This window comes from Talaromyces rugulosus, chromosome IV, assembly GCF_013368755.1.
Source record: "Talaromyces rugulosus chromosome IV, complete sequence".
NCBI lineage: Eukaryota > Fungi > Ascomycota > Eurotiomycetes > Eurotiales > Trichocomaceae > Talaromyces > Talaromyces rugulosus.
Genome location: NC_049564.1, coordinates 734,871 through 751,454, shown reverse-complemented (window position 1 = coordinate 751,454; position 16,584 = coordinate 734,871). Strand labels below are relative to the sequence as shown.

General features: G+C 47.5%; 2 protein-coding genes across 2 annotated transcripts; one reads left to right on the top strand and one right to left on the bottom strand.

Moving 5' to 3' along the window:
* Positions 1-21: 21 nt before the first annotated feature.
* On the top strand, positions 22-1,281 carry TRUGW13939_07031 (uncharacterized protein; the record flags this gene model as incomplete). Its single annotated transcript, XM_035490173.1, has 1 exon — positions 22-1,281. One exon carries the CDS (start codon positions 22-24, stop codon positions 1,279-1,281), a length of 1,260 nt encoding a protein of 419 aa, XP_035346066.1.
* A 286-nt stretch (positions 1,282-1,567) lies between these two features.
* TRUGW13939_07030 (uncharacterized protein) lies at positions 1,568-16,264 on the bottom strand (the record flags this gene model as incomplete). The annotated part of the gene is made up of 1 exon (XM_035490172.1): positions 1,568-16,264. The coding sequence occupies one exon, from the start codon at positions 16,262-16,264 to the stop codon at positions 1,568-1,570; it is 14,697 nt and encodes a 4,898-aa protein (XP_035346065.1).
* Between the last annotated feature and the right edge of the window lie 320 nt (positions 16,265-16,584).

Genomic DNA, 16,584 nt, shown 5'->3' with positions numbered 1-16,584 from the left:
AAGCTAAACGGCCTCTCCAACATGGCTCTCGTCCAATACTCCGACTCCGAAGGCTCTGATGCCGAAGATGAACAACCCCAGATTCCACCGGCGCCTGTGAGCAAAGAGCCCGCAGCGACCGAGACAAAACCCTCCCAGAAATTCTCGTCACTCGTCGACCGAGCAAACCCGCGCAAGATTCGAGTCGCGCTTCCTGAAATCAAACCAGAGACTCAAGGCGATACTGGAGATGACGAAGATGGCCCAGCACGAAAGAAGCCCAAGACTGGTGCCGGCGGTGGCGGCTTGTTTTCTGGATTCAATTCCATTTTACCAGCGCCAAAGCGCGCGAATCAACCCGCGACTACTACAGGTACTTCTCGAAAGGCCTTCAGTTTAAAAACAGGCGCTGCACCGGGATTCGACCGTCTGGCAGATGCAGAGCTTCGCCAGGAACAAGCTCTTAATGAGGTCGCGGATAACGGCAACGATATACCTAAACCCGGAAGTCTGTCTGGTGACTCAAAGGGAGAAGGCAGCTTGCTCAAGGAGGCGAACTACAAAAAGCAAGGCAATGCCATGGCTTTCAAGCCGCTTTCTGTCGCCCGCAACGGCCCCAAAAAGAAATCGGCAGCATTCGTAGCGGCGAAAGCGGCTGCTAAGAACGCAGGTGTACCGAAACCTACAGATACAACAACATTGAAGGATTCAGCTTCTGAGAAAAATGTCTCTGAACCAGCCGTCTCTGGAACACCTACCCCAGTGCAACCGCCAAAACCTAAAGTCAGCTTGTTCTCCTTCTCCAGTGAAGACAAAGACACATCAAGCGAGCCGACGACTGGTTATGAATCAATCCTGTACAACCCACCAGGGCACGACGATGCTTCGACATTGCAAGAGGATTCAGCCTCTTTGGCATACCATGACCAGCAAGCTAGCTCCTATCCAGCACCCTCTACCCAACAAAACTCTAGCCTCGACGCAATCGCAGACGACCTCAATCTGTCTCGCGCTCAGCGCCGCCAGCTCATGGGCCGAAACCCCGGCGTATCCATGGCCAATTCCCGTATCGTCAACTTCAACACCGATACCGAGTATGCGGCTAATCAAGAAATCCTCTCCAAGACAACCGAGGAAGAACTGGCTGCACAACAACACAACCCAGTTCGCGCGATTGCGCCTGGAAAGCACTCCCTTCGCCAGCTTGTACAAGCAGCGAGTTCACAGAAGGATGCGCTTGAAGATAGTTTTGCTTCTGGGAGGAGAAATAAAAAGGAGGCTGGATCGAGATACGGCTGGTGATCTAATATTAGCTACCAAAATACGGTGCTAAAGTAATGTGTATATATACCCGAATTTATTGATATTTGTTGCGTATGATTAGTACCTCAGTAAGACTCTTTTTGTAACAATAAATTATTCATTACACTGCTGTACACCACGTTAAGGAGCCATCTGAAACTGTGCAAGTATATCTTGTATATAATTCTAACTACACATTTGTATATACATTGATCGTAAACCCATATCAAAACCCACTGTAGCGCCAATAAATGCAATTTTATCCAATATTTTCACGAAAACGCCTCTATGAAGACGTATCGACCACCTCGGCAAACCATTGCTTCAAAGCCATTGCCAAAACTGCTGGCAGTTCACGTACATCCCTGACAACAAGATAGTATGCAAATGGGAACCCCTCGAGGTACTTCTTCATCTTGAGTTTCATTTCTCCCGTGCCCGTTGCAGAATCATCAGGCTCGAAACTTGCCTGCGTCAAGTCTAGAATGGAGCTCCCCTTGGCCGCATCAAGAATGATAAACACGATCATGATACGCTCCTCCTGCGCCTGGCGGACAAGACGTCGAATAGTCTCGTGATCTTCACAGATACCATCTGAAATGATGAGCTCTAGTTGCCACAAATCAGCTGAGTTGCCCGACCCACCGCCGGATCGCTTTGTTCGGGCATCACGGAAAAGGGCGATGGAGTCAGCAACGAGTTTGCGCACGTTTGTGCCTGTTTGCTGATAGCTGAACTGCTGGAAGACCTGCATTCCGGCTTCGGAAGAGAATGGCTTGCCAAACTCATGCGCCACGCGAACGTGCTCTTCATCTCCAAACCCAACTATACACAGGTCACCGACTTCGAGCATGTTCAAACTGCGAGCCACAAGGGTGAGTGTTTCAAAGGCAAGTTGGCCACTGCCGCTTTCAAGCATGGATTTGCTGTCATCAACAGCAAGCATAATCTGATAATTCCGTTTGCTAGGGATGGATCGACGCATCCAAATTTTGTCGCGCTTGTATTGAGAAGCAATGTAGGGAATTATCTTCTTGATGTTAAGACGTTTGCCAGTACGGAAGTCACCGCGAAGTTTGGTAGCAAGCGTCGGAGCGAGAATCAGGCGGAGCTGTTCAGTAAGTGAGAGAGATAAATCATTGGTGATAGCTTCGTAGTGGGACCACATTTGACGAGCTTCGTCAGACGATGTTTTAGGGTCTAGGACAGAAGACAGATGGATGGCGGCAAGATGATTATCGACCTCGTCGAGCTCTTCGGCCATTGGTGGCTCGCCATCTTGATCATTGGACGGTTCTCCAACGAAGGTGGTATTTCTAGCTGTACTGGAACCGGCCGCAGTAGATTGATCTGCAGCATTAAGATCCATTGCTGCTTCGTCAAGATTTTCCTCGTCGTCTTTGATATCCTTGTTGTTATCAGTGGCGTCCGGAAGGATGTCGTCGGTAGAAGTAGGTGGCTCTGTTTCCACGCCCTTTTTATCATCCAATGCCTTTGCTTGCTCTTCACTAGCTTGACCCAGCGCTTGTGTATCAGCGACATCGTCATCGTCTGCTAGATGCTCGAAATCGGCGTCCGTCATGTCCGTGTCCGGAGGAAGGGCTTCGGACTCCTTGTCTTCCGAAGAGTTCATTATTTCCTTCTGACGGCGATGCCATTGCTCTAGGACATCACCTAGTTTCTTGAAGGCTTGAGCTTGAGGGTCATCTTGCGTGTCATCACCAGTACCCCCGGAGCTGTCTTCGGCTTTCTTCCTGTCTTCCCCCTCTGCTGCACCATTGGGAAGCTCTTCTGAGCCTGCTTCCTCGGAACCCCCCTCTTGCTGTGCGTTCCCTGACGTCCCTTTCTCATCTTTGTTGTCGTTATCCAAGCCAACACCACCAGAAACCGCTTCGCTCTCCGCCACATCCTCATCAGCTGCAGTTGTATCATCCAGTTGAGAGTGCATGGCATCTTCTTGTTCAGGTTCTTCGATTGTTTCTTCTTCACCAGCCTTATCGGCCTCCATATTATCTTCCCCTTCTTCGGGCTCCCCGTCATTTTCATCCATATCGATATCTTCCGGCTTCGGAGTGGCTTCGTCTTCTATCATTTCTTCTGCAGCCTGTTCTTGTTTGTCCTCGGTCGTGTCGGGCTCAAAATCAGAAAATTCGTCCATACCATCATCATCGTCCTTATCAGATGCACCTTCATTCTCATCACCGTCAAGCTGCATTTCTTCCGGAAGATCAAGAGCTTGCTCTTCTTTGGCATGAGGGTCTGTGACATCCAACTCCTCTTTGCCGACTGCTTCTCCTTCGTTTTCAGGCGCTTCCTCTTCCTCCTCCTCTTCCCCTTCACTGCCTTGCTCATCACCTTCTTTTTGCTCTTCGTTTTTCTTTTTCTCATTTGACGCAGCCTGATCGTCGGCCTCTGATACTCCTTTGCCTTCTTCATTCTCCGTCTCTTTCTGTTGTTCATCATGATCACCATCCCACATTTTCTCATCAACAGCATTTGGATCCAGATCGCTAACGCTGCCAACCTCCTCGTCAATTTCATCATGATCTGGTTCATCCTCATCTGACCCGCTTTCATCTGCATCTTCCTTGTCTTTATTGTCGTCATAATCACCTTCTAGGTCCTCTTGATCCATGTTTACAGCATCTTCGGATTGCTCCATATCTTCTTTTGAGGGTTTCTCGGCATTTTGCTCTTGTGCAAGGTCAGATAGATCTTCATCATCTTGGATGTCTTTACTGATATCCTCAGCACCTTCGCCATCGCCAAGACCAGTGCCACTTTCGACTTTCCCAGCTCCACTTTGGTCAGTGGATGCTTCATGCGGACTGCAAAATCCTTCTTTTGCGATCTGCGTAAAGGATTTGGAGAAAATATACGCCATCTTACAGACCTCCCGGTGAATCGATAGGTAGCGATGGACCAAGTCCTCGCATATATTGACATATTGATTGGCAATTGGCAAGAGTCCTGCGATAATTGCGGCAGCAAGAGGAAGGCTAGAACCGGATGGTTGAAGATATTGAAGTTGGTCAAGGACTGAATTCAATGACGCATAGATGTCCTCTATGTGCAATTCTCTGAGAGCCTTTGACAAGGCCGAGTCGGTCTGTGAAAGCCAGTCTTTTTCGTCAATATTAGGAGGCAACGAAGACAACGAGCTTTTAAGTCCTTGAAGCCCAACTAAAATTTTGTCCACAACGGAAAGATAGTGCTCATTTAGATCTTCAAGGGCTATATTGCGACTGTTTTCTGTGTTGGTGTTGGGGAAAGAGAATTTAAGCCAGGAGACGATCTGTTCCAGAACAAATGTCAAATCGGGCCGTTGGTTGATCAATTCAAGTAGTTCGGAATTAAACTGCAGTAGTGAATCGAGAACTTGTTGTTCAGTCGCATGTGTAACTTGAGAAGATATGTTGAGTGGAAAGTCTGGTATTTGTTCGATTTCAGTCTTGAACCGACCGAGCGTGTCTTTCCAGCCTTGAAGGACATTGGCGACGCTGGAAGAGCCTGAGCAGTTTGCGTGGATTTCTACAATCTCAGCACCGATACCAAGTAATGGAATTAACCATGACACGCGTTTGAACACTCCATCCCTTGCCGTGTTGCGCGACGAGTCATCTTGTTGAAGCTGTTGGTGTCCATGATCCCAAAGAGTCCTCATCTTATCACAAGTCGATTGAAGGTTTGGCAGACGCGCAATGGCTGGGCCTAGCGAATCTCTTTGCTTCCTGATCATAACAAGAAAGCCTTCTGTAGATCCTGCACTCCGTGTAACTTCAGCAGGGTTGAGATCCTCATTATGCTCGCGAGACGAAAGGCGAACACGTGGAAGAAGATCAAGAAGCCTTTGAAAGTACGAGTCTGCACTTTTTGCTATCGAACTATTCGGGCCATTGTTATACCCAAGACTTGGGGTAGTTGCGAGGACTTGAACGGTAGTTAATTGTTCCTCGATGAATACCGTGCTAACATTTCTTCTAACTCCCATAAAGTGTAATTGTCGAAGAGTTTCGGCATAGAAGCGGCGTTTTTGAGCCTTGAGATGTTGCACGTTATCTTTGTTGTCTTCCGTCAGAGTTCCAGGAGTTTCCGCCTTGAATGCTTTGATGCTGTCAACCACGTCCGTGACGAACGAGCTGAGTTGTGTAGAGACGTCAAGCTCCGGAAGAGAAGTATTGTATACCCGCAACATGTTTGAAGCAGTGGCCGACGGGTCCTTGAATCGCGGTGCACGTTCAATCCACATTGAATTTTGGGTCTGGCAGATGGCAAGAGCTTCAGAGAGTGAAGTGCCTGAAAACACCTCGAATTCCTGCTTGACTGGAGTTGAATTCTGTGTTTGATCTTGAAGTTCAGGCATTCCTTGTTGCAAAAGCGAGTCTGTAGTCCTAGAGAGCAGCTCTCTGTATTTGCGAACATACTTGAAGAGTTTGTAATGTGATCGCCTAGCACTTTCCCGCAGAGCTGTTATATTTGTGTCCTTCCAGCTGGCAAGTTGTATCTGCTCCTTGACATTCTTCTCCAATGTACTCCTACCTTCTTCGAGTGATTTCGAGATCGCAGGCTGGAATACTCGATAATGTTCCATAAAATTCTCCAGACCAGCAATGACGCATTTCAAAACCGGATACTGCTGCATAAAGAGTACCAACAAAGACCTGAATATTTCCACCAGTCGTAGACGAGCGCTGTATTGGCCTATGGTAGTGGTTTTGAAGAATCCCTCAAGCGTTGCAAGCGTCTCTTTGGTATAGCCCTTAAGGTCTTCCCTGTCCTCGGCCATTTGCAATGGGACGGCAATCAAAACCTCGTACGCAACAAACCACCAAGAGCTAACGGCTTGCTCGCATTTTTCGTACTCAATGTCAAGAAGCTTCGCCCATGTTGATAGTTCCAGGCGCCTCCAGCTAATTGTCAAAGCTGTGATATCATCGTACAGGGAAGCGGCTGAGAATTCTTTGCTAGCAACCAGTTGCCATTCATGGACGAAGCCGTGAAGTTTTTCGAGCTTCGTGATGTATTTTGCCAAGGGTTCTTTGTGCTTGAAAAGTAAGATTTCCTGGCAACAAGTCAAGACGTCATGGATAGCTGCATGTTCAGGCCAGGATGCTTGTAGTTGGAGAAAGCGAGTCCGGATAGACAGTACCAGAGAGACAAGACGCTTTGCTTCAATGATGTTGGCGTCGGTGTAAAAGTTGTAATGTCTTGACGAAACCTGCCCGTATATTTTCATGTCATCTGTTAGAGCTAATAGAATGCCAGGCAGGTGAGACTTTGGATTTGAAGATGGCGACTTTTCCGGGTCCAAAGATCCAAGCAAACAGGTCGAGTGGATAATAAGCTTTCTCATCCTTGTCTGTGTATCGCCACCTTGGAATATGGCTGCATGAAGTTGCGTTAATTCAATGGCGATGGCTTGCGGATCTAGTCGAGATCTCTTAGATTCTTCCTCGGTGTTGTCTTCAAAAGTAGGGAACAACTCGCGAAGCTCTGATTCATCGACCTCCTCGCTATCTTCGAAGGAACCTTTATAACGATACATTTGATTCTTTTCTGCCGTTTCTTTCTGTTCCTCAGTAAGTTGTGTCTTCCATACTGTATGAATAGACTGGAGAATATCTTGAAGTTCGTAGAGACGGTATGATGAAGTAAGGGTTGATCGATCGACGTTGTGGCGTAGGACAAGAGAGGATAATTGTTGAAGACGAATATCTAGAGGAGCTTTGAGGGCGTCTTGATGCTCTATTTGACTATCCTTCAACAATGCTCCATTTTCACCGAGTAATGGCGTCACCTCAGTGATACGTTTGATTGGCGTGTCAACTGATTTGACCAGGTTAGAGCCACTTGAACAAAGAGATGCACCTAAATCAAGAAGCTGCAGGAACCGAGTAACGAGAACTGTGATGTCATCGTAAGGCCTGAAATTAGAATGAAGCCGAGTACAGATTTGGCGAATGTTATCCGTCAATAGACGACCGTATTGCTGGAACTCCGCAAGGCCATATTTCTCTGGGTTCCTACTCAGCACCGAGTTGAATAAGTTTGAGAATTCTCCTTGCAACTCCAAGAGTTGGGATTTAGAAGGTCGGGTGACAGGAGAAGCTGGCGGCGCTGAGCCAAGCTTTTGCAGTTCTTCCTCTATCAAGCGACGACGCAAATTTGTATGTCTGCCAGAGAATTGGGTTTCAAATACCATCAGTGCTTGGTCTTGACTTTCCAACTGTGAAACTTGTTCGGCGTGACGTCGTCTTTCAATGACTAGTCCAAGAGAGGGGTCGTATGGTTTGTCAGGAACAAACAGCCGGAGGCAGATCACTGCGAGTTGAGTCGATAAAAATCCTAGAGTGTATAAACCATTCCCAGAATCTTTTCCAGCGCTGTGTAACGCTTGAATACAGTTGGAGATTTCCCCAATGAATTGTCGAAAGTAATGGTTTGAGGGTAGATTGTGCGCCGGCTCAAGCGATGGGACGGGCTCTTCAGAATTTCCAGTTTGCTCGATGGCAACGAGAACGTTGACAACAATTTGAAGAGCACTACCTTCTAGAAGGTCCTGGTGAAGCCATAGAAGCTCTAGGAGAACTCGTGCAAAGGTCTTCGAGATAATAGTTTCTTGCGCTAGCGCTATCTCGCTGGAACTCAAAGACACTGCCTCGATCAAGGCTCGTTGCTCATGCTGCAGGAACTCAAGGCGTCCTAGGGAGACATTTCCAACTTGCTTCAAATGTTTTAGCAGATCAGTTGAAAAATTCTTGCTCCAGGGCGAAACAGCGTTGGACGTTCCTTCGCGGCCATTGTAGAGGGCCAATTTGTGGAGAATAGTAGGAATTGTCAAATCCCCGGTCGAAATCCTTGCACCTTGAGTGGACCGCCCAGCAAGCAATGGGAGTATCTCATTCAAATGAGTATGGCTGCTAATTTGAGTCTTGTTCCAGATTGTTGGCAGGTCATGATACTCGCAAATAGTCTCAAAGACATTGGAGAAATGAGGGGCTTGGAATGAAGAGTATAATTCAGTTGCCGAAGTAAGCTTTTGCACTTCTTGCTTCAAGCCCTGAACAAGAGGCTTGCCGTCCGTATTGTGAAGAAGCATCGAGTTTTGAGCATCGATAAGAGACTTCCGCATCATTCCTAGCTGGGACAAACTCAAGCTGGTCTGCAGAGCCACAGTAGAGAACTCTTTTATACTAGCTTCAACGTCAAGAAGCCAACTCAACTGTTCAGGGTTGGAGCAGGTAACAGGTCTCCAGGTGTCCCAAATTCTTCGCATGCTTAGTCCTGTCGTAAGTGTCCACTTTGATTTGAATCGAGCGAAAAACTGGTCAAAGGAGGTCGATAAGGTGTAGAGAGCTGGAACCTGGTCAGAGAATAAGGATAAAATTCTTTGACCAGTCTGTAGGTAAATTTGAAACTCTCCCTCATCGAGTTCTCTGGCCTGAGTGGCAGTATAGATATCCCAGCAGAACCTAGTCATATCCACCAGTGCTGATACGCCGGAGGTAGACAATTCCACATCACTAGTCAAGTTCTGAATGAATTCGTGAAGTGATCGAACACAGTCAACCAAGAAAGGGCTCACAGGCTGGGTTGAGTCTTTCATCAAACTTGAAATTCTGCTTGAAGCAAAAGAACGCTCCAGCCTTGTCATTTGTGATGGCTTCAAGTGTTGAGACTTTTCATTTGCGGTGATCAAGTGCTTTTGTAAGCTATGCAGGTCTCTTTCGATATCTTGAAGTTTGGCGACAAGCACCATCTGACTGATAAATGTTGGATGCCAAGTTAGATGAGGCTCGTCGACGAGGGGATGGATAAGTTCAAAACTTGGTTCTCCAAATTGGAAGGAGGAGTTGCCCAACAACTTCGACTGCAAACCCTCTTGTGCCACTGCTGCATATTGATCAATGACATCGACAAAAGCATTCGACTCTGCATAAACAGAAGGCAACGATAGGAACTGGCGAATAGAGTCTTGAAATGCTGCCAATTCCGCTGTTCTAATATGGTCTAGACGAACACCCAAATATCGATCATCAATAGGAGTCGATGAAATTTGCTTTTTGTTGCCCCACAGGTTGCGCAGACGATAGAGAGCCGACTCTAGCGTATAAGAAGGAACATTTTCCAGCTCAATGGCGTCGGAGTGTTGTAAGAAAGAAATCTCCACAGATCTGTTTCGCATTGCTCTAGACAGCTCTCCATTGCGAGGATCCATAGTGAGGAAAAGCCTGAAATTGGCATGCGGTTTGACCACCCTGGCTGATCCATCCTCAGTGCGCTGCTCGTTCAGAACAAGGCATCCATTCGGTTCCATCAGGGAATTGAGACGATCAAGAACGGACGCGTTGCACAGATTTGCATTGTCAAGGACGACCCAGTATCCATACTGAATAGCTTCTGTGAGAGCTCCTTCTGTCCATTCGAAACCAACCTTATTGGCATTTTTTGAGGTCTGAATCAGAACGTTGCACCGGCGAACGAAGTTTTCAAATTGAGGGGAATCGAAGTGTGGCTGTAGCGCATTGATGCCAGCAAATAACTTGTCCAGAGTGACATCAGATTGCCCACAAATACTAAACATTTCCAACAAAGGTAGGGCAGGCTCAAGACCGAACCCAGAAGCTAGAGCAGAAATTACTTCATGGTGTAGGAAAGTAGCAAAATCCTTGGCAAGCGCTTGAATTTGCCTCCGGTAGTCGATTTGTTCAAAACCACCGATCAGATCCATCGTATCAGTATCGGGGCTCAAAGCTAGCTCTACCAACTCAGCACCTTGTATGGCGGCCAACTTGCGAAGGGTTGCTGTTTTACCGCAGCCTGAGAGGCCAACAAGAATGCTCGGCCATGCACGCTGTACACAGAATATCAAAGACTCGAGAACCTGGAGATCACGAGGGAGAACTTTGATGCTAGAGTCGACAATGCTTTGTTTGACAGTGTCCCTTTTCATTACACCGAGGCCGACTTGAAGATGGTCCAATGCCATATTGTGATAATATGACTTCACCGGCAGTGAATTGCCAAATGACTGCTTGAAGACTTCACTTATTATCTGACGGTCCTCCTCTGTACGGAATCTTTGGCAGATGATATTCTCAAGGAAGTAGCCACTGGGTATTTGAATATCTTCGTTAGCAGCTAGTTGAAGCCACCTTGTGATATCTCTGAGATTGAGCTCCCACGGTCCACCGATGTTTCCTATTCGTCGGTCACGAATAATCGCGGTATTCAATCTCGACATGAAATCAACTATCTGTTCTATTTCTTCAGGAGAAGTCTGTGGAAATAGCCTAGAACAGATACGCTTCAAGTCTGTATCCGTGAAACTGTCCGCATACACAACAGTAAACCGATTAACAAAGGATGCCGGAAGGCCTTTCCGACCGCCTCCTTGATGATGTGGGTTTTGAGCAGCAAAGAGCACAAATTCCGGGTGTCTTTTGAATGTTTGGTCCAACTCAGCCACGTATACCTGTTGTCGGTGGTCAAGACAGGAGTTTAAGCCTTCGAGCACTGACTGAGAGGCGAGGTTCATTTCATCAAGTAGAACCCAATGTCCGCGTTGCATTGCTCGTAAAAATGGTGCATCTCTCCAGGCAAATTGGCCAACGTCACCTCCTTCAACGGGAACATCCGAGCCAAAAAGATCCGTGAGGTCTGTCTGATCTGACAAGTTGATTCGAGTAAACGGCTTTCCAAGAGCTCGGGCAAGCGATTCAATCAACGTGGTCTTTCCAACACCAGGACTACCCTCGAGTAAAATCGGTTTTGATGACTGCAAGCCGCGCGCTATACGCACTGAGTTGGCAATTGTTGTGGGTGCATCCATAACAAATTGTGGGTCCGGTGATGAATCTGCAGACATTGGTAATTCGAAGGCGCCCACACAGAGATGGCCATTTTGTACCGATACAGTAGCCGCTTCGCCGTATATTTCAGCAGCATCGACCGCAAAGAGGCTAGAGAGCTTTTCGAGACACAGCTTTCGGTTTTCTGCTAGACTATCCAGTGATATGGATAACAACGCAGAGGGGTTTGCCCCGAGAGTATCAATATAGACCATGGCTGCGCCCTGAATTATGGCAAAATTTGGGTTGGATGGAGAGCATTTGTTGATAAACTCGACCCACGCAAGAAGGTCTCGGATGGACACTGAAGAGGACGTTGCACCTTGGAAAACCTGCTTGAACCATTTTGCAAACCCCAACATTGCCTTTGTTTGGACCTCCTCCACGAATTGTAACTTGCTCTTCAAAATCGGCAAAATATCTTCTTCTTCGGACAACTGCGGAACCCAGATTTCCGTCATACGGTTTCTAAGCGCGGCAGATAGTTCTCTCTTGCCATAGTCGCCGCCTGGGTTCATGGTTGATAAAAATTGGTACCCATTCTGCGCCACGACCAAAGAGTCTATAGGCCCTTTCTCTGCAAGTAAGAGGGATCTGTGTGGTTCGAGAACACTGTTCAATCTTTCAAGAACAGAGTCGTCGGCAAGTGAGACTTCATCTAAAAGGAAATACTGTCCCGATTTCATGGCAGTTACTAGACTTCCATCTGACCACTCGAAAAGTGCCTGAGATCTTGTAAAGTTTGTCTTGATACGCTGCAAGAGCTCGGTGTCTATCGCTTCCAGTTGCTGAGGCGTTAATTTAGCAAATTGCGCTTTCAGCCCTTCCAAGCCGTTTAATTCCTGACTTGATACTGAATTTTCGTTCATTGAAAAGACTCTTTGTAAGTCGTCATGCAGTTGCTGTTCCAAAGAAGAGCGATTTCGCAATGGTCTTTGTGCGCCGATCAGGTCTCCAGTCTCGAGATTAACATGCGCATTGACAATCAAAAGGTCTTTGGCATGGATATCAGAGATAGCTTGACAAATCTGAGTCTTTCCACACCCAGTTTCGCCGACAAGAAGAACAGGTTCGTTATTCTGTAGTGCTTGTGACACCAGGACGAAAACCCTTCTCATAGCTTTTGTCCATACAACGCCTTTTGAAAGTTTCTCCTGGCCTTGAGAAAGTCTGATCAATTCGGAAGAACTATAAATTGAATCTTCGTCAATCTTGACTTTCATAACTTCTTCTATAACTTTCTTGACGGCAGCCCGTTCCTGTGAATTTCGGACTCTCTCAGCAAGAAGCATAAACCCGTTGATAGCAAGGGTCTCGCGATCATCAGCTTGACGGAGTGCCCATCTGAACAAATCTCGAAGCGTGGCAAAACTGTTTTTCTGTTCAAAAAGGCGAGAAGATTGCCTCAAGACCGAAAGCTTTTTATAGACTGTCACAATCCTGGCACAGAAAGACGGAGCGATTTGGGTTCGCTCTTTTAGAATGAATTCTAATTCATCTTCAGGAATATCGTCGAAGTGAAGTTCAAGGAATCGGTTTCGAAACGCTCGCGATAGTACTTTTCTGCCTCCGTAAAGACCAGCTGGGTTTTGAGTAGCGAAAAGCATGAAGTTTGGGTGTGGATGAATGACTTCTTGGGTCTCTGGTAGGAAAAGCTCTCGGTTATCATCCAACAGTCGATTGAGAGCCTCCAGGACGTCTGACGGTGCCAGGTTGAGTTCATCAAGAACGATCCAGTATCCATTTCTTAGGGCTTCTACAAGTACACCCTCCTGATATCTTAAGGAACCGTCATCGGTTGACACATATGATCCAAGATATTCTTGCAAATCGGTATGCTCATGATTGTTGATACGCACAAATTTGTTCCCTGAGACCTTGGCCAAATACTCAACCATACTCGTTTTCCCGGATGACGTAGGTCCTTGCAAGAGAATAGGGAACCGACGTGTGGAACTCGCCCGCAAAAGGTTCTTCAAATTTTTCTCAATGAATGGTGTTATGATGTAGTGAGGCTGTTTCTCCGCAGTGAATGGGCCTTTTCTCATCCAGTAATGTTTAAACTGGACGTATTCGTTGCCATCGCTAGGTGGTCTAGGGGTTTGGCCAAGTAATGATTTGGCGTGTTTGGGAGATCCGAAGATGTGTTTCTCAATCAGAGGTATGACCAATTTCTCGGATTCTTGGCTGAGAAGTGTTAAGAAGCTCATGCAAAAGCCTTCATAAGCGGCTCTTCGGATGCCATAAATCTGTACATGGTCGACGATGTAGACTAGAGTTCGTACAAGTGTTCGGATACTGAAATGCGGTTTCTGGCCGGCACCATCAGTCAGTTTGTTATCAAGGCTCAATCTCTTCGTGTCTAGATAAAGGTTGGCGACATCTGAAGCTAGGCGTAGGTCGCTTTGTGTTAAATCTCCCAAATATGTTTGTATTAGACCAAGAAGGTCATCAAGGTCAACATCAGGCGAATGGACGTAGATCTCGGTAAATCTTGAACGCAACCCCGGAGCAAGATCCCGCTTTCCTGCGTCAGTGGCAGGATTCATGGCACCGAATATTCGAAAGTTAGGGTGGCCATATACTCTTTCCACATCACCGGCTTCGGAAAGAAGAACAGAAGGCAAGCCTTCGTTGCCGTGGTGGAGTAAGCTAGCGATATTCTCGAGAATATCAGGGGTAGCTAAGTTGATTTCGTCCAGCAGCACCCACTCACCATTCCGTAAAGCCCTAACAATCTTGCCTTGGACAAAAGCAAATGCGAATTTCGAGTCACCTCTAGTAGCTTGTGCCTCGAAATCGGCTAATTGAACGTTGAAAATATCCCACTTTTCCTTGAGCGCAACGTATTTGGGGGAGTCCAGTTTTCTTTTCTTTGATGGCTGCTCTTCAGGCTGGCCGGAATCTTTCGGTGAGCGAAAAACACTCTCTGCCATTCGCACAGCTTCGTGCCAAAGATTAACTAAACGGGGCCAATTTCTCGCGGTGAGGGATTTAGTAACAGACGCGAGAAACTTCTGGTTCTTTTTCGCGGAGAATGTTTGCTCAAACAAATCATTGAATTCATCCAGAATGGGAACAGCCATGGAACGGAGGTTGACAGGGCGGAAACCACCTAAAAGATCGGTGCTTTCACTTTGCTGAGAAAGATTGACCACCGTGAGTTTCTGGCACATCAAATTTGCAAGCTGCTGGATAACGGCGGTTTTACCAATGCCAGTTTCTCCAACAAGCAAAACCGGTTCGGCAAGTTGGATGGAACCGGCAATCTGCTCCATGGTTTTTAAAGCTGCACGAGTTGGCGCAAAGCGAGACGAAGATTTCAAATACTTCGATTTGGTAGCTTTCGTTACCTTCATCTTAGTACATGTTTCCCTGCCCACGGAGAAGTTTGCGTCGCGGTCTGCGTATGGAGGACTTCGATCTTGAAGGCAGAAATGAGCTCTCTGAGGTGACAGTTGAAGACACTGAGCTATGTGATCTGCTAGTCTATACCCAAGATCTCGGTCCGGCAAAAATCGGATAAAAACATCCATGGCATCGAGAAACATTTCGTCTTGAAAGCTTTCGGGCGTCCCTTCGTTACCAGTCTTCACACCCATGTTGTCAAGGCGACGACTTAATCTCCGGCAGAGCTTGATTAGATCCCGGAGTCCCGGAGTCCTGCCTTGAGAGCTTCTGACGGCCAGGTTGCTGTGAAAGGCAGAGCAAAGGTTGTCATAGATATTCATCAAAGTTCCAACTCTGGAGGAAAGTAGTGGAAATTTGTTGGCGATGACCTGGCGTATTTCTGTCAATGGCAATGACTGGACTTGGATCCTCTGCCAGAGTCTGACGCCTAGGAGACCGTGGCTTGGAGCAACCTCCTCACCTTTGTTGTTGAGAGAGGTCTTCATGGTCGCGATGAGTCTAAATCCGTCTGAACATTTGATCCGCTCTTTGCGGCTGGGTATAATCAACTCTCCTCGTTCGATAATCGGCAACATCAAACCTATAACCTCTGATGGAGCCCGATCCAGATCTTCAATGAGAACCCAACGGCCTTCCTTTGCGGCCTTGGTCAATACACCAGGCTGCCACGCAAATGCACCCGTCATTGAAGATGTTGCGTACATGCCCAGCAAGCTCTTCGCATCCGTCTGTTCGTTGAGATGCAGCGTGACCATCGAAGAGCCCTGGCCCATCACCCTTGCGATATCATTAACCAAAGATGTTTTACCGGCGTTGGGTAGACCAAGGAGAAGGAGAGGCTTGTTGTCAAGCAATGATGTGGCTATGTTCCGTAAGTTCGTCAAAACTGTAGGAGTCTTCACGAGGGCCGATTCAGCAACCGGCCGATCCCACCGCACTTTGGGAACAAGGACTCCGCCAATGTTCGCAGTACGGGGAGCAATATTTGTTTCGAATTTCTCCACCAAATCCAATCCCATATCCAGTGGGCGCGCATTTCGTCCCTCACGAAAGCGGGTGTCCAAGGTTTGCCAGCGGCGCTCTTCCCACAAACCCAACAGTCTGTAATCAATGACGGTACCTTCCCATTGACCATGACATGGTTGCGAACCAATGTGGATCTCTATCATTTTCTGGGTCGCTGCGTCGGCGGCACGCATATAGGAGCAAAAGCTTCGAACGGCCAAGTAGCGCACGCATTTATCGGAATGTTGGAAGAGCGGTTGGAAGTGAGTCGGAATGAGAATGCCGGAGAAAGCTTCTAGGTCAAAAGACAGTAGGCGAAATACAGCTAGAAGAGCATCTCGTAAGGGAGCATCGTCTAGGCTGAGCAGGTTCGGTTCTTTCGATATCGCCAGAAGACTAGCTTGTGCGGTAACATAGTTGCTAGCAAACGACCGCAGGTAAGGCGCAAACGGCAGGATTCGCGAGAATGCAGAAATAACTTGGAAAAAATAAGATGGTCGGTCAAGATCCAGCCATCTGGATGTTAGGTCGACGAGCAAAGGCTCATGTGAGGCGAAAATCCGCTCTGTGGTGCCTGGCTGGAGGGCGGCCAGGGCAAGCGCATCTAGATACTGAGCACCAGATGCATTGCGAATTCGCTGAGCAAGTTCGCTGGGGAGCTGGCGGACAATTTCCGTGTCCGAGAGCTCCAGCTCAAAGACAGGTATTCTGTCCATCACACCTACCTCAGAGAAAAAGCCCTCCGCGCGATTGAGGGCGGGAAAAAAAAAGATGGGATATCAATAATATTGGCAACTGCGGAGCGCTCAAAACTTTTTTTTCGAGCCGCCGTCTTTTTCTGCCACGGCTCTCGTGGGGCCCGCCCTGACCGCCTTTACTGATAGGCGGTATCGCAACTAGTGCCGGAGCTTACGACACGAGCTGCTCCCGCCTTATCGGTCTAGTTGGTGATTTGGTCTTCGATGCAACTTGTCCTATGTTATCCACGACAGTCCTCCTACAACACTGAGCAGCCCGGATCTGCCTGGTCGGTGTT